The sequence below is a fragment of the Schistocerca serialis genome, chromosome 1 (genome assembly GCF_023864345.2).
Source record: "Schistocerca serialis cubense isolate TAMUIC-IGC-003099 chromosome 1, iqSchSeri2.2, whole genome shotgun sequence".
Lineage (NCBI taxonomy): Eukaryota > Metazoa > Arthropoda > Insecta > Orthoptera > Acrididae > Schistocerca > Schistocerca serialis.
Window position 1 is genome coordinate 1,093,907,840 of NC_064638.1, and position 16,248 is coordinate 1,093,924,087.

General features: G+C 40.8%; 1 protein-coding gene across 1 annotated transcript in view; it reads left to right on the forward strand.

Annotated features, from left to right (window-relative positions):
- The window catches only part of LOC126455618 (DC-STAMP domain-containing protein 2), a 315,015-nt gene that overhangs the window by 136,908 nt on the left and 161,859 nt on the right, over positions 1 to 16,248 (forward strand). Inside the window, exon 9 of the mRNA XM_050091384.1 lies at positions 1,724 to 1,877. Coding sequence (XP_049947341.1) covers positions 1,724 to 1,877 — 154 coding nt within the window. The remainder of the gene's footprint in view (positions 1 to 1,723; positions 1,878 to 16,248) is intronic.

Below are 16,248 nucleotides of genomic sequence, written 5' to 3' on the forward strand. Positions count from 1 at the left end.
TTGAACCACCTTCCTTTGAAATTGATTGTGTCCCATCTTTAAACATTTTAAACCACCTTCGAGCAGTGCTGTAGGTACAACAGACTCTCCAAAGGCCTCCTGTAACATTGTATAGGCCTCAACCGAAGATTTGTTGAGATGAAAGCAGAACTTCAAAGCTGCATATTGTTCCTCGCGTGTTACCTCCATTGCAGCGGTAGGCGATACTGAACATGTCTGACCTTGCCTGCCGCTCACAGGTGGGAACAAGGAGTCACAACAAGGAAACTACTATAGTGTGTTTGTTGCAAATTAAGCTAACAAAATACAATAAGATTAAATTTTAGCTTGAGAAGTTATGAACATAAGACAAATTATGATCATTCTTTATTGAGCAGCCCTCATAGAAGGCAAAAGAAAGTAAATTCACACCATATTTTGAATATATTCATTTTGATTTTCCTCAGGAGGGGGTGTTTTCATATCTACCTCCGTCTTTGACTAGATTTATGATTGGGAGATGGCTATTACCATCATATTGTATACTTGATGGAGATTGTCTGTCTCATCTGGTTCTTTTTTATTCAATAATTTTATCAGCTTCTTCACTGCTAGGTCTAACACTTTTTCTCTCTCCGTTTGTAGCTGCCCTCAATTGACTTGCAGAGTAGTTCTTCTCCACCTTCAGACTAGATCACAAAAATGTCAAGATAAATCTGTAGCAATCCAGGGGCATTCGAAAGCCATGCTTGTAAGTAGAAATTCAAATTGAAACTTCCTGGCAGCTTAAAACTGTGTGCCAGACTGAGACTTGATCTCAGGACCTTCGCTTTTCGTGGGTAAATGCTCTACTGACCGAGCTGCCCAAGCACAACTCTCAATCTGTCCTTGCAGCTTTACTTCTGCCAGTGGTTTGTGTCCTAACTTTCAAATATTACAGAAGCTCTCCTGTGAAACTTTTGCAAGACTAGCACTCCTGTAAGAAAGGATATTATAGGATATTGTGGAGACATGGCTTAGCTACATCCTGGCAGATGTTTCCAGAGTGAAATTTTCACTCTGCAGTGGAGTGTACACTGATGTGAAACATCCTGGCAGTTTAAAACTGTGTGTCAGGCCAAGACTTGATAAAGCACTTGCTCATGAAAGGCAACAGTCCTGAGTTTGAGTCTCACTCTCGGCACAATTTTAATCTGCTAGTATGTTTTATGTCAGGGTAACTCCGCTGCAGAGTGAGAATAAATTCAAATTATTTGAAATTTCTGCTGTCTGAGCTGCTTAGTATTTCAAATTTGTGATCCAATTTTTTGAAGGGAAATTTATACTGTTAAGAAATTTGGAATTGGATATTGATAGACCAAAAGCTCTACTGTACTGTGCTGTCTCTCTCTCTCTCTCTCTCTCTCTCTCTCTCTATCTTGGAACTGATGTATCCTACATCCACTATACTAATAAAGACTATAATTGATCAAAATGGACCAATAAATAATGAGGATAGTGATTTTATTAATTTTCTGCTTGTTTTCTGGCACATTTTTTTAAATTTTTGTCAAAGATTATATGTTTACTCTTTTGCTCTGCTGGAATGAAAAATACCTTTAACTAATATCTGTTGATATACTTTGTAGTTTCCATACTTATTTTGCTTTCTGCTTCTACATCTATATGTTTTCCAGACACAATAAAATATTTACACAATAAAATATTTTGATCCAATTTATCCATGATATTTTATTTCTTACAGAGCAGTGTATTACTGGAGGAAGTATATGACCAATGATAAATATGACAACCGGTATATAACAAAGGAATTCTACAAACTGGATGAGAACCGTTCTAGGTTAGGTCATGAAACCATACTTCCATTAAAAAATCGTGAAAAGAGGAAATACATTACGGTAACTTTCATAAAAATTAAATTTTACTACAATATAGTTTAAAGATTTCTTGTGAGCTGCATAGACAGTCAGTTTCTGTGAATGTGATTGATCATTCTTTCAGTTTGTTGAGTTAAAGAAAAAGGGAATAATACTAATCATTGCAGAAATAGTTCCTACACTGTAACAATAATGTTATCCTCTGTCTACACCTGAGAAGTCACAATGTGATGTAACAGGTAATTCCACCTCTGTACCGCCTTCAGGTGAAAGATGTTTGTGTAAAAATGTTTATGTAGTTATCATGCAGAGAACTTTCCATTGTACACCTGTTGGCTTGCTGATTGTACAGAATTGGAGAAAAACACACAAGCAGAGAACATTACCTAGGTGTGAGTGTCTTTACCTGCTGTAAAGGTGTCACTTATGGTTTGGCATCATGGCTTGGCATTGTTTTGGGAGGCAGCAAACAAGAGCTGCTGCCTTCAATGAGAACACCCATAAACAGTTGAAGAGAAGTGTCATTCTCTTCTGTTCTGTTGCGAGATTTGAATGGGTGATGTTGTTCTGATAAATAATGGATCTGTTCAACAAACATTGTAATTGTTATATAAGAGCAACAAAATACAGAGAGAAGAAGCAGCTTCATCATCTTGTAGTACATTGATGTAGATGTGAGGTCTCTTAGAGCCCTCGACCCTCTGTAGCTGCAAAGGAAATCACATGGTACAGGGCATGGTACGCCATAGCAAGTCCACAGCTTCAGGAGCGTATGAGAAGGCAACTGTAAGAAAATAATCAGGGTAAAAGTTATCATGAAGAGCATCAGTGTGATACTTCATTAGTGAAGTAGTTGACTCTGTTAAAACCCATAACTTGACCTGTAACACTTCAGTAGTCAAATCTTGGCCGGTGTACAAACCTGATAGCTGGATGCTAACATAGTAAATGTTCAATACACAAAACCAGGTATATTTGTATACCTGCTGCCATATAGTCTTGCCATACAACTTACATGTAACAGGAACTGAGAGCTACTTCTTATTCCATTTGTAAGTCCCAATGTGGACACCAGAGTGAATGTGATTTCTCTCTGTTAATAGTCCTGCATTACAACTGTTTCATCAACAGCGTTGATGTTAGCCAATTTCAGGTAAAAAATAACATGAAAATTAAAGAAGGTGCGCTGCAACTTAACTCTATACAATGTGTGCAAGCTTTAGCTATTTCTTCAACATTTAATTTAATTGAATTTTGTTGAATTAATGTTCTTTCCAACTTATACTATATTTCAAGTTCTCACATACTTACTTTCTCTTGTATAGCCCCCTCTGTGCTTCATTCTTTGTTCTAAATTCAGCACCCTTCCCTCCCCAAAAAAAATCTCTCTCTCTCTCTCTCTCTCTCTCTCTCTCTCTCTCTCTCTCTCTCTCTCCCCTCCCTCTCCCTCTCCCTCTCCCTCTCTCTCTCTCCCCCTCCCTCCCTCCCTCCCTGAATGAATTTTGGCCACATGCTGCTGCACCACCAAGGCTCTAGGCTTCCAAAGATAAGCAAACAGGGCACACGTCTAAGACCCATAGTGAGTGCAAAACACTTGTCATTAGTTTTGAGTCCATGTGGCCAATGTGAGCACAACATCAAGAACTCAGCTCAGTTTGCAGAAAGGCTACAGAAACTCAGATTGGCCAGCTCAGATCTCATGGTCTGTTTCGACATTGTGTCACTTTTCACCAAAGTTCCAGTCAAGGAGTCACTGGCACTTATGGAAAAGAAATTTGGGCCCTCATTCACCAAATTTTCAATTTTGTGCTTGTGTCCACATATTTTCTTTTTGGTGGACATTGCTATGAACAGACTGATGGCGTGACTATGGATAGTCCCCTGTCACCTGTGGTGGCCGATACGTGCATGGAAGACTTTGAGGACAAGGCGCTGGATGCAGCACCATTAAAACCGACAGCCTTTTACAGATATGTTGATGATATGTTCATCATTTGGCCTCATGGGAAAAATGAGGCTCAAGTTTTCTTGCACCACCTGAACTCTCTCCACAACCAAATTCAGTTCACCAAGGAGATGGAGCAAAACTGTCAGCAGCCACTCTTGGATGTTCTGGTATGGAGAAAGCCAGATGGAATGCTGAGACACAGTGTCTATTAGAAGAAAATCCACACAAACCAGTACTTTTATGTCTCTAGCTGTCACCACCCCTCACAAAGGGAGCAAGATCTAAACATACTGGTCCACAGAGCTCATGTGATCTCCCACAAAGAAAGTCTAAAACCAAAACTGAACCATCTCAGGAACATGTTCTGAAAAATGGCTGTAATGACTACCAAATTCAACACATCTTCAAGTAAAAGACAACACCAAAGCCAACACCTGATGAAGATCAGCCGAAAAAGATAGCCCTAAATCCAATGAGGGCAACGTATCTGGAAAAATTGGTAGAATTTTACAATGACAGAATATCACATGTGTGTACTACCGCCCGGCAAAGACCAAATCCCTTTTAGGGATAGTAAAAGACAACTTTGTGCTCTAGAAATGTGGAGTGTATTACATACCATGCAAGTGCAGGAATGCATATATTGGACAAACCATTTGCAAATTTGAAGAAAGGTGCATGGAACACAAATAGCACACTGACCTCCAGCAGCCCACAAATTCAGCAATTGTTGAACACTGCCTTGAAACAAATCACAGAAGTTAATATGAAGACACAAGAATTCTGCTCAAAACATCCCACTGTTGGGATAGTGTATACAAGGAGGCTATCAAAATCTGGGTACAGACCTCATCAACAAGGACAATGGATTTCATCTTAGTCAAGCATGAATCTTCACACTGAAAATTATCCAGAAGCGGTGGAAGTGGAACACACAGCATGGCAAATGTGGAGTGCAGACTGAGGACTGCCACTCATCTCCCAAGCATGACCTATCCCCACCACAGTGGCTGGCACATCGTGCCGTACATACACGGGGTCAATGGAGGGAGGGAGGCGATTGGTATATACAGGGTGGATATTAATAAAACTGACAAACTGCAGGGATGGATTCCTAACTGGGAATGGAGGAAAAAAATTAATATGAACATGTGTCCAGAAATGCATCATTGGCACGGTAGATGGTGTTGATGAATGGCAGTACCTCTGACCAAGCTCGCCTGGCTAGCCATGCGGTCTAGTGCACTGCTTCCTGAGCAGGAAGGCATGCCAGTCCCTGGCACAAATCCGTCCCATGGATTAGTATTGAGTTCCGGTGTGCCAGCCAGCCTGCGGATGGTTTTTAAGGCAGTTTTCCATCTGCCTTGGCGAATGCGGGCTAGTTCCCCTTATTCCACATCAGTTACACTATGTTGACGATTGCTGCATAAACACTGTCTCTCCATGTACGTGTACACCATCATTACCTCTACCACGCAAACATCTGGGGTTACATTCGCCTGGTACAAGACGTTCCCGGGGGAGGGGGGGGGGGGGGGGGGGGGGGTTGCATTGTGGGGTGGCAGTGGCGTGGGTGGACTGCTGTGGCCTGCTGTGGGTTGTGAACCACTGAGGGATACAGTGGGATGAAGCCTCTCCGTCGTTTCTAGGTCCCAGGTTCAAACCCTTCTTAGACTATTGTGTGATCATGGGTCCTTTCAGATAGACAAACTTGCAGGGAGGCAGCAGACTTTGTGTACATCATATTTGGAGAACCAGGTTCTACAGGATATTGAGATAAATCCTAGAAGTTGCTCCAGGCAAGTGGCTGCCAACATAGTGTGTATCCTGCATGACAGTCACTACTATCCCTACCACCTGCTATTCTGTGAAGGCCACTTTGAACATCTGTTGTAATATAGATGCAGTGCAGCTCTTTACTGTGTTCTTGGATGATTGGTTATCATTGAACACACACTGTCCACTTCTGGACACATGTTCATAGGATCTTCCTTCCTCTATTTCCAGTCAGTAATCCATCTCTACAATTTGTCAGCTTTATTAATGTTCACCTATACATTTTCCCTTCTGGTCCAGAATGTCAGTCAGCAGCAGTTACCTGACGATAATGGCAAGTTACACTGTCAAAAATTCATTCTGCAATGTTCAATCAGTCTGGCTGCAGGCCCAAGATACTTAAAGTTTTTGTGTCATCCTTCTTTCTATTCTACTATGCTCACTTGATGAATGATGCACTTTGTGATTCCAAATCCTTGATCAGATTTGCAGCTAACCCAGTGAGTGTTAATAGTGTGTTTCTGTCACTTGGACACCTCATCTGCCTGATTTGTATGTTAAGATTAACTGCATTCTGTGAAATAATATAAGAGGGCCATTTATCATCTCTGTGAAGACTGTGATGGAACCTCTTACCTCAATATGTTGCAGTTGCAGTTGTGGTTGTTTCCACAACTAGCTGCTGATTTCATCTTAAAACAAGATAAGGCATCCCTTCATTGGAGCATCAATGTTTCATAAATGACAAACTTTCCTATTACTGATTAGGGCAGTGGTGAAAATGACTGGTTCTGTTTTGTGGTACCCCGCGTCGCCTGACCGGTGCCCTGCGTCGCCTGACCTAACACCTTCTGATGGTTTCCTTTAATGGTACTTTAAGGACTGTATGTACACCCCCATCCCCCTCACCCCACCCCCACCCCCCTGCCACACTGCCAAGAACAGTGGAACAGCTTAGAGAACATATGAATGCTGCTGTGACGACCACTTACAGGGGACTTCTACATAAGGTATGGGACGAACTTGACTATTGCTTGGATGGGTGTTGTGTGACCAAAGGGGCAGTCATAGAAAGTTTGTAGAGAGCAAGATGTAGATTTGGTGAATTTACAGCTCTGTTCATGCATCTCTCATATATGTACATGAAAAGTCAAGAACTTTGAAAATCGGAAATGAATAATTTGTGGTAGCCTGTACAATGAAAAGAAACAGCTCAAAAATATACACACACACACAGAATATAGAAGTATGCTTTAAGAGAATAGGACAGGCAGTTGGCCATGGCCTTGATGAAGGAAACATCCCAGCATTTACCAGAAGTGGCTTATAAAAACAATTGAAAGCCTAAATCAGGATGTTAGACAGAATGTGCTCCATCCTCTCAATTGTGGGGTTAGCATCTTAACAACTGCATTTCCTCATTCAGTTGGTCTCTATTGTTCAATGCTCTTTTATATAAACACAGATTTATTCTTCATCACTGCACACATCAAGAACCTCTACTGATGACTCTAGGTATATGAACTCACTGTTATACCCCTTGCACTAACTCCGTACTGTTTAGAAAACTAACTCTAGTCCATTTTGAAAACTGACTCCTGGCTGATAAAGTCCATCTTCAAGCCCTCTCCTCTGTCCACCTGCAAAACTGAGACAGCAGCGCCTCATGATCAGTGAGAAAGTTGAACTCAGGAGATTGACAAGACATTACTGTCACCCAATATACATCTTGGAACATGATGTTCTTGCAAAAGTATTACACTAGTGTAATGTGTGAGGTGATTTAGTTATCTCCTTTCATTATTAACCACCACCCTGAATCCTCTAAGTAACCTTTGACTGTGCAGCTCACAAGAACTGTGTTCGCTGACCGAGTGGTTCTCCTCACATGCACAGAAAAGATGTATGAAATTCTGTGGTCATACAGCCAAAATGGATGACTCTTGCTTCACGAAGAAAATCTATGCATCATCAGTGGAGCCACACAATCCAAAATACTTTGGCTGGTAGACACTCAAAGTTACCTCACAGAGATTAGTATTGACCCACTGGTGACTACATCTACATCTACATCTACATCCATACTCCGCAAGCCACCTGACAGTGTGTGGCGGAGGGTACCTTGAGTACCTCTATCGGTTCTCCCTTCTATTCCAGTCTCGTATTGTTCGTGGAAAGAAGGATTGTTGGTATGCCTCTGTGTGGGCTCTAATCTCTCTGATTTTATCCTCATGGTCTCTTCGCGAGATATACGTAGGAGGGAGTAATATACTGCTTGACTCCTTGGTGAAGGTATGTTCTCGAAACTTCAACAAAAACCCATACTGAGCTACTGAGCGTCTCTCCTGCAGAATCTTTCACTGGAGTTTATCTATCATCTCCGTAATGCTTTCGCGGTTACTAAATGATCCTGTAACGAAGCGCGCTGCTCTCCATTGGATCTTCTCTATCTCTTCTATCAATCCTATCTGGTACGGATCCCACACTACTGAGCAGTATTCAAGCAGTGGGCGAACAAGCGTACTGTAACCTACTTCCTTTGTTTTCAGCTTGCATTTCCTTAGGACTCTTCCAATTAATCTCAGTCTGGCATCTGCTTTACCGACGATTAACTTTATATGATCATTCCATTTTAAATCACTCCTAATGCGTACTCCCAGATAATTTATGGAATTAACTGCTTCCAGTTGCTGACCTGCTATATTGTAGCTAAATGATAAGGGATCTTTCTTTCTATGTATTCACAGCACATTACACTTGTCTACATTGAGATTCAATTGCCATTCCCTGCACCATGCGTCAATTCGCTGCAGATCCTCCTGCATTTCAGTACAATTTTCCATTGTTACAACCTCTTGATATACCACAGCATCATCCGCAAAAAGCCTCAGTGAACTTCCGATGTCATCCACAAGGTCATTTATGTATATTGTGAATAGCAATGGTCCTATGACACTCCCCTGCGGCACACCTGAAATCACTCTTACTTCGGAAGACTTCTCTCCATTGAGAATGACATGCTGCATTCTGCTATCTAGGAACTCTTCAATCCAATCACACAATTGGTCTGATAGCCCATATGCTCTTACTTTGTTTATTAAACGATTGTGGGAAACTGTATCAAACGCCTTGTGGAAGTCAAGAAACACGGTATCTACCTGTCTGTGGCCCTCTGAGTCTCATGGACGAATAGCGTGAGCTGGGTTTCACATGACCGTCTTTTTCTAAACCCATGCTGATTCCTACAGAGTAGATTTCCAGTCTCCAGAAAAGTCATTATACTCGAACATAATACATGTTCCAAAATTCTACAACTGATCGACGTTAGAGAAATAGGTCTATAGTTCTGCACATCTGTTCGATGTCCCTTCTTGAAAACGGGGATGACCTGTGCCCTTTTCCAATCCTTTGGAACGCTATGCTCTTCTAGAGACCTACAGTACACCGCTGCAAGAAGGGGGGCAAGTTCCTTCGCGTACTCTGTGTAAAATCAAACTAGTAACCCATCAGGTCCAGCGGCCTTTCCTCTTTTGAGCGATTTTAATTGTTTCTCTTTCCCTCTGTCGTCTATTTCAATATCTACCATTTGTCATCTGTGCGGCAATCTAGAGAAGGAACTACAGTGCAGTCTTCCTCTGTGAAACAGCTTTGGAAAAAGACATTTAGTATTTTGGCCTTTAGTCTGTCATCCTCTGTTTCAGTGCCATTTTGGTCACAGAGTGTCTGGACATTTTGTTTTGATGCACCTACCGCTTTGACATAAGACCAAAATTTCTTAGGATTTTCTGTCAAGTCAGTACATAGAACATTACTTTCGAATTCATTGAACGCCTCTTGCATAGCCCTCCTCACACTACATTTCGCTTCGTGTAATTTTAGTTTGTCTGCAAGGCATTGGCTATGTTTATGTTTGCTGTGAAGTTTCCTTTGCTTCCGCAGCAGTTTTCTAACTCGTTTGTTGTACCACGGTGGCCATTTTCCATCTCTTACGATCTTGCCTGGCACATACTCATCTAACGCATATTGTACGATGGTTTTGATCTTTGTCCACTGATCCTCAACACTATCTGTACTCGAGACAAAACTTTTGTGTTGAGCCGTCAGGTACTCTGAAATGTGGTTTTTGTCACTTTTGCTAAACAGAAAAATCTTCATACCTTTTTTAATATATCTATTTACGGCTGAAATCATCGATGCAGTAACTGCTTTATGATTGCTGATTCCCTGTTCTGTGTTAACTGTTTCAAATAGTTCGGGTCTGTTTGTCACCAGAAGGTCTAATATGTTATCGCCACAAGTCGGTTCTCTGTTTAACAGCTCAAGGTAGTTTTCAGATAAAGCACTTAAAAAAATTTCACTGGATTCTTTGTCCCTGCCACCCGTTATGAACGTTTAAGTCTCCCAGTCTATATCCGACAAATTAAAATCTCCACCCAGAACAATAACATGGTTGGGAAATCTACTCGAAATATTTCCCAAATTATCCTTCAGGTGCTCAGCTACAACAGCTGCTGAGCCAGGGGGCCTATAGAGACATCCAATTACCATGTCTGAGCCTGCTTTAACCGTGACCTTCACCCAAATTATTTCACATTTTGGATCTCCGTCAATTTCCTTCAATACTATTGCACTTCTTATCGCTATAAATATGCCTCCCCCTTCACTGTCCAGCCTGTCTCTGCGGTATACATTCCAATCTGAGTTTAGAATTTCTTTACTGTTTACATCTGGTTTCAGCCAACTTTCTGTCACTAGTACTACGTGGGCATTGTGACCGTTTACTAATGAGAGCAGTTCTGGGACCTTTCTATAGATGCTCCTGCAGTTTACTATTAGCACATTAATATTGTTATTCCCTGTTGCATTTTGCCTACTCCTACCTTGCCGCGTCTCAGGAGGTGTCTTGTCGGGCCTAGGGAGGGAATTCTCCAACCTAAAAAACCCTACCCTTGTAGCCGCTTCCTGCATGTAGTGCACGCCTGACCTATTCAGGGAAACCCTACATTTCTCCACCCGATAGCGGAGGTCGAGAAATTTGCAGCCCAGATCTCCACAGAAATGTCTGAGCCTCTGGTTTAAGCCTTCCACTCGGCTCCAAACCAGAGGACCACGATCGGCTCTGGGAACAATACTACAAATAGTTAGCTCAGATTCCATCCCGCGAGCGAGGCTTTCCGCCTTCACCAACTCCGCCAACCGCCTGTATGAACTGAGGATGACCTCTGAACCCAGACAGCAGGAGTCATTGGTGCCAACATGAGCAACAATTCGCAGTTGGGTGCACCCATTGCTCTCTAACGCCGCCGGCAGGGTCTCCTCCACATCCAGGATTAGACCCCCCGGCAAGCAGACAGAGTGAACACTGTCCTTCTTCCCCGACCTTTCCGGTATTTCCCTTAGGGGCTCAATCACCCGCCTAACGTTGGAGCTGCCAATCACTAATAAACCCCTCCCCCCGTGTGCCTGCTCGGACCTTGCTGAAGGAGCGGCCACATGTCCACTCACAGGCAGAGCGGACAATGCCACGCGGCCAGCCTCCACGTTGACACTCCGCCTCATGTGCCGCAAACGCCGCTGAATCCACCACTCCCCTTGGGGAGAGGGTGGCCCAACCGCGCCCGGTACCCGCAATGATGTCTCGACAGCAGGGACAGTGCGTGAAGCATGTAACACCTGGGGTGTACCATGCGACGCACCAGACTCCCCACTGCTGCTACGCTCCGAGGCAGCAGCCTGAAGACGGCTGACCACGGCCATCAACATGTTCAGCTGTTCGCGAACAGTGGCCAGCTCCTCCTGTGTCTGTACACAGCAGTCACACATCCTATCCATCCTAAGAAATCAATTTACTGTAGAGAGTTAATCATCTTTTAACTAGACTGCTAATTCACTAAAGGCGGCTGATAGTTGACTAAACTGTGGTTACTAGACACTTCTTGTAGAAAACAATGAAAATAACACTACCTGTCTCTGGACTGTATTCAAAACAAACACTAACACTACTGGCACTATGGCTGACTAAAGGGACTCTCTCTGACTGTATTCAAAACAAACACAAAATCTATGGAACACTGTTACTAGCACTCGACAATTAAAGCTTCCTAAAAGCAAAAACACACGGAAGAAGTGACAAGTAAGAAAAATACAACAGACATGACGCAGACGGCAGTTACAATGACATGGACTACATACAGCCAGAAAACCAGCAAACATAACTTAATTCTCAAGAACACAACAGGAACGAATTTGAAAGTTAAAAACACATGGACACAAGAGAGAAGCCAGCCCCAAAAATGAAGAGGAAGTGCAGGGAAAACAAGAAGAACAAGAAAATCAGTGCCAAGTAACAGTTCCAGTGGAGGATATATATAGTGACAATATTATGAATAAGGTAGATCTCTGCTCACTATATAGTGGAAAAGTTTAGTCACAGATTGACTCAATAAATAGGCTGCTAAGTAAATAAGCTTTCCCCCAAAAAGCGTTCTGAAAGGAGCAATCTTGCAAGCTGAGATTGCTTCTCTCATCATGTGCAGTTACTCACAGTCTGGTCTTGGCAGCCACACACAGTGATCATGTGTGTGAGTTTCAATTTTAATCCCTAAACACCTTCTGCTTGTTAGGCCATCTATCAATGTATCAGTTATGTGTGATCCAACAGAACTGTATTCCCTCTTTATGCTGAAGTGGATACTGTTTGTTTTCCTAATGCACACTGCCCAAACATAAACATCCTTGAGAGTTTCTTTGCTTTCTCTAAAAGGGAGTTCCGGTGTTTTATCAGTAACTATGATGTTGCTGTCATCAGTCAAGAGAACTTTTTCTCTGTGTCTTGTACTAAGTGGAAAGTCATTGGCTATATATTAAGAACAGATTTAGACCCAATACACTACTCTGCAGAACAACCATGTTTATATGTTTCTTGTCCAACAATTGTTTCACTAGAAATTTATCATGAGCAGATGTGTGAACTATCTCTATCTTCTGCTCCCTGTTTTCCAGGTAAGACTACAACCACTTGTTTGTTACTTCTTTTAGACCAAGTCTCCTTTCTTCTTTAGAAGGACAATGGTATGTCCTCCAGGAAGGAAGTTCCAATCTTCAATATTTGCAACATTGTGATTTCAAACAATGAAGATTATCTGGCTATTTTTCAAGGATCTCCTTGCTGGATGGAGGAGTGGTTATGTATGTAAAAAACAGTATTCCATTTGAGTCCATAGGCGTATTACGGCACTGCACTGAACAGATATTTGAATGTTGTGCAGGGGCAGTTGAATTTAGTGAAACTAAACTTTCTATTGCTGTTGTTTATAGGTCCCCTAACTCTGACTTCAGAGCATTTCTGCTCAAGCTAGAAAGGATTCTTGACTCACTTTGTTGGCAGTACCAGAAATTAGTTATATGTGGAGACTTCAATATAAATTTTGTGTATGATGGTGCAAGAGAAAGGATGTTGGTAGATCTCATAAATTCATATGATCTGATGAAGACTATGTTTTCTCCAACAAGGGTGCAGGGGAACAGTAGCAGAGCCGTAGACAATATTTTTATTCATTCTTCATTACTGGATGGGCATTCTGTTAGTGAAAGGGTGAATGGCCTTTCAGACCATGATGCACAAATTTTAACACTAAAAAGTTTTAGTACTCAAACAAAGTCACATTTAATTACAGACTATGTGGGAAAGTTAATCCAACAGCAATAGAGAGTTTTTTAAAACTTGTCAAGGAACAAGAGTGACAGGATGTTTATAGTGCCGATATCACAGATGATAAATACAATGCTTTCCATAACACATTTCTCATGCTCTTTGAGAGTTGCTTTCCATTAGAACATTTTAAACAGGGTACTAGCAGTAATGGGCAGCCCGGGTGGCTGACTAGTGGGATAAGGATATCATGTAGAACAAAAGCAGCTTTCACTTGGTTAATACTCGGCGGAAATGAAAACTGCATTTGGATCGGACTTCCTTAACTCTTGTGCAAAAAGGTGTGCAGTGTACTGCTGCATCCATTTTCAATAAGCTGCCACTCGAATTGAAAAATCTTAGCAATAATCCACACGCTTTCAAATTGGAACTGAAGAGTTTCCTCATGGGTCACTCCTTCTATTACGTCGAGGAGTTTCTTGAAAAAGTAAGCTGATTCTTATTGTATTGCTGATAGTGTTTATTTAAACTTATGGACTGACTTTTTTCAGGTTCATGAACATTTATTTTTATCTGTTATTACTTGTATGTTGTAATCTCATGTACTGACACATTCCATGATGTTGGAGATTTGCTCCTCAATTTGGTCCTACAGAACTTGACGTGTAAATAAAATAAAATACATATGTATTAACAAAGTATCAAGAACCGGTTTTAAACGATTACTCTAGGGATATACTACAATCCCTCATGTATTGCTCACAGAGGGATCATGAGGATAAGATTAGAATCATTACTTCATGCACAAAGGCATTGAAACAACCTTTCTTCCCACACTGCATACATGTGGAACAGGAAGAAACCTTAATAACTGGTACAATGGGACAACCCTCTGCCATGCACCACACAGTAGTTTGCAGGGTGTAGATGTAGATGTGGATGTTGATGTAGATGTAGATCTAGATGCTGAGTCGCAGATAAACAGAACAAAAAGACTGTCAGAAAGTGAGCTTGCTGCCAACATACCATGCTGGATCAGACATTAATTTGTACACTATCAAGGAGAAGATTTTAATACATTTGTTGAAATGTGCCTTAATTGTCATCTATGTGCCTCATAATATGAGGGGATGATTTTTAGATTCCTAAAATAGACCAGGAAAATGTAAAATGACAATTATTGTTCTAACAAATGTTACGTGGACAGTGCTGTGTGACATGGATACCGTAAGATTATTAATGAAGAGTTGAGGGCCTAAGGCTCCTCAAAAGGACTCTCCCGCTCTGGAACAAAGCAAGAGATGCTTGCATAACCTTAATATGTTTTAAAGTGAATTACGAAATATTCAGTAGGTTTCAATACATGAAGCACACTAGTTGTATAATTGATATCCGTATATTAGTGATAATTTCATCACCATATGAACTCTATGACAGTGAGTACTATCATCTATCTCCACTAGCACATCATCATGTGACAAGTTGCAGAATCTCATCCCTATATTTTTGAGCCATAAAAAAAAAAAAAAATAGATTCAAATAGCATAGACAGCCATTCATCTGCCTTTTCTAATACCTACATATGTCAGTCTGCCACCATGATCTTAAACTTAACTGTGCTCCACACACTCCCTAAATGTAAATGAGCTCATTGTCAGATCTGACAGAAAATCAGATTCAGATTCAGATTCTTTATTAGTCATTCAGCATTGTTACATGCAATAGACTTCGTCAGTTCACTTAACCTATTAATTTTACAAAAAAAATTTTTTACATATTTAAGTTGATATTTGGCATTTCTAAAAATTCTTCTAATGAATAGAGTGGATTAGTTAATAAGAAGTTATGAACATTGTCTTTAAATAATTTGTCAGGCTTGATTGACCCATTTTTAGACAATTTGTTATACATTTTAATTGCCATATACTTATGACTATTGTTAGTTTTAGCTAATCTATTTTTTGGCAACAGCAGAGAAGTACATGTTCTTGTATAGTAGCCATGTCTTTCATTTGTTACACTTAAATTAGGTAGTTCAGCAAGTATGTAGTTAACACTCTCAAAAATATATAAATTAATTACTGTTAAAATTCTATATTTAGTGAACAATGGTTTACAATGTGTTCTATTATCTACCTTAGCCATTACTCTGATTGCTTTCTTCTGGATCACCATAATTTCATTTATTTTTCTGCTGTTTCCCCAGAGTATTAACCCATACCTTAAAACAGATTGAAAAAAGGCAAAGTACACTGTCCTTACCTACTCAAATGTCACACAACACATCAGTCTCTTCAACAAATATATAACTCTTGACAACCTAACCACTATGTGATCAACATGAGAGTTCCATGTTAGACTGTTGTCAAGTACAATACCTAAAAACTTTGCCTTTTGTTTTTCTATTTTTGTAGTCTTTGATAGACTGAACCACATATTCTGGGTCTTTTCCTCATTTAATAGCCGACCATTGGCATTAAACCATGATGTTGCATTTTCTTTTGCCAATTTCATATCACTTACACGGTTATCAAGTACATGGTTTACAGATAGAAAAGTTGTGTCATCTGCACACATATATGTCTTTACATCTATATTTCCTGGTAAGTCATTTATGTGTACAAGGAAAAGAAGTGGTCCCAATTTAGATCCCTGTGGCACTCCATGTTGAACCTCGAGTATGTTTGACAGATGACTTCCTGAACTCACTACCTGGTTCCTTTTATTGAGGTATGATTTGATGAGTTTTAAACTTTTATCACATATTCCATAGTACTCAAGTTTAGAGAGCAGAAGTGAGTGGTCAACACAGTCAAAAGCTTTGCTCAGATCACATAAGGTTACCTGTGCGTGCGCATGGTCCTCAAATGCTGCTAGAATGTCTCTGACTAAGAGCTCTATGGCATGTATAGCTGACCTTCCTTTTCTGTAACCAAACTGTGATGCACTTAACATACCATTTAGTTCTAGGTACTCATACATCTGCTTATATATTATGCCTTCAAAGACTTTTCCTA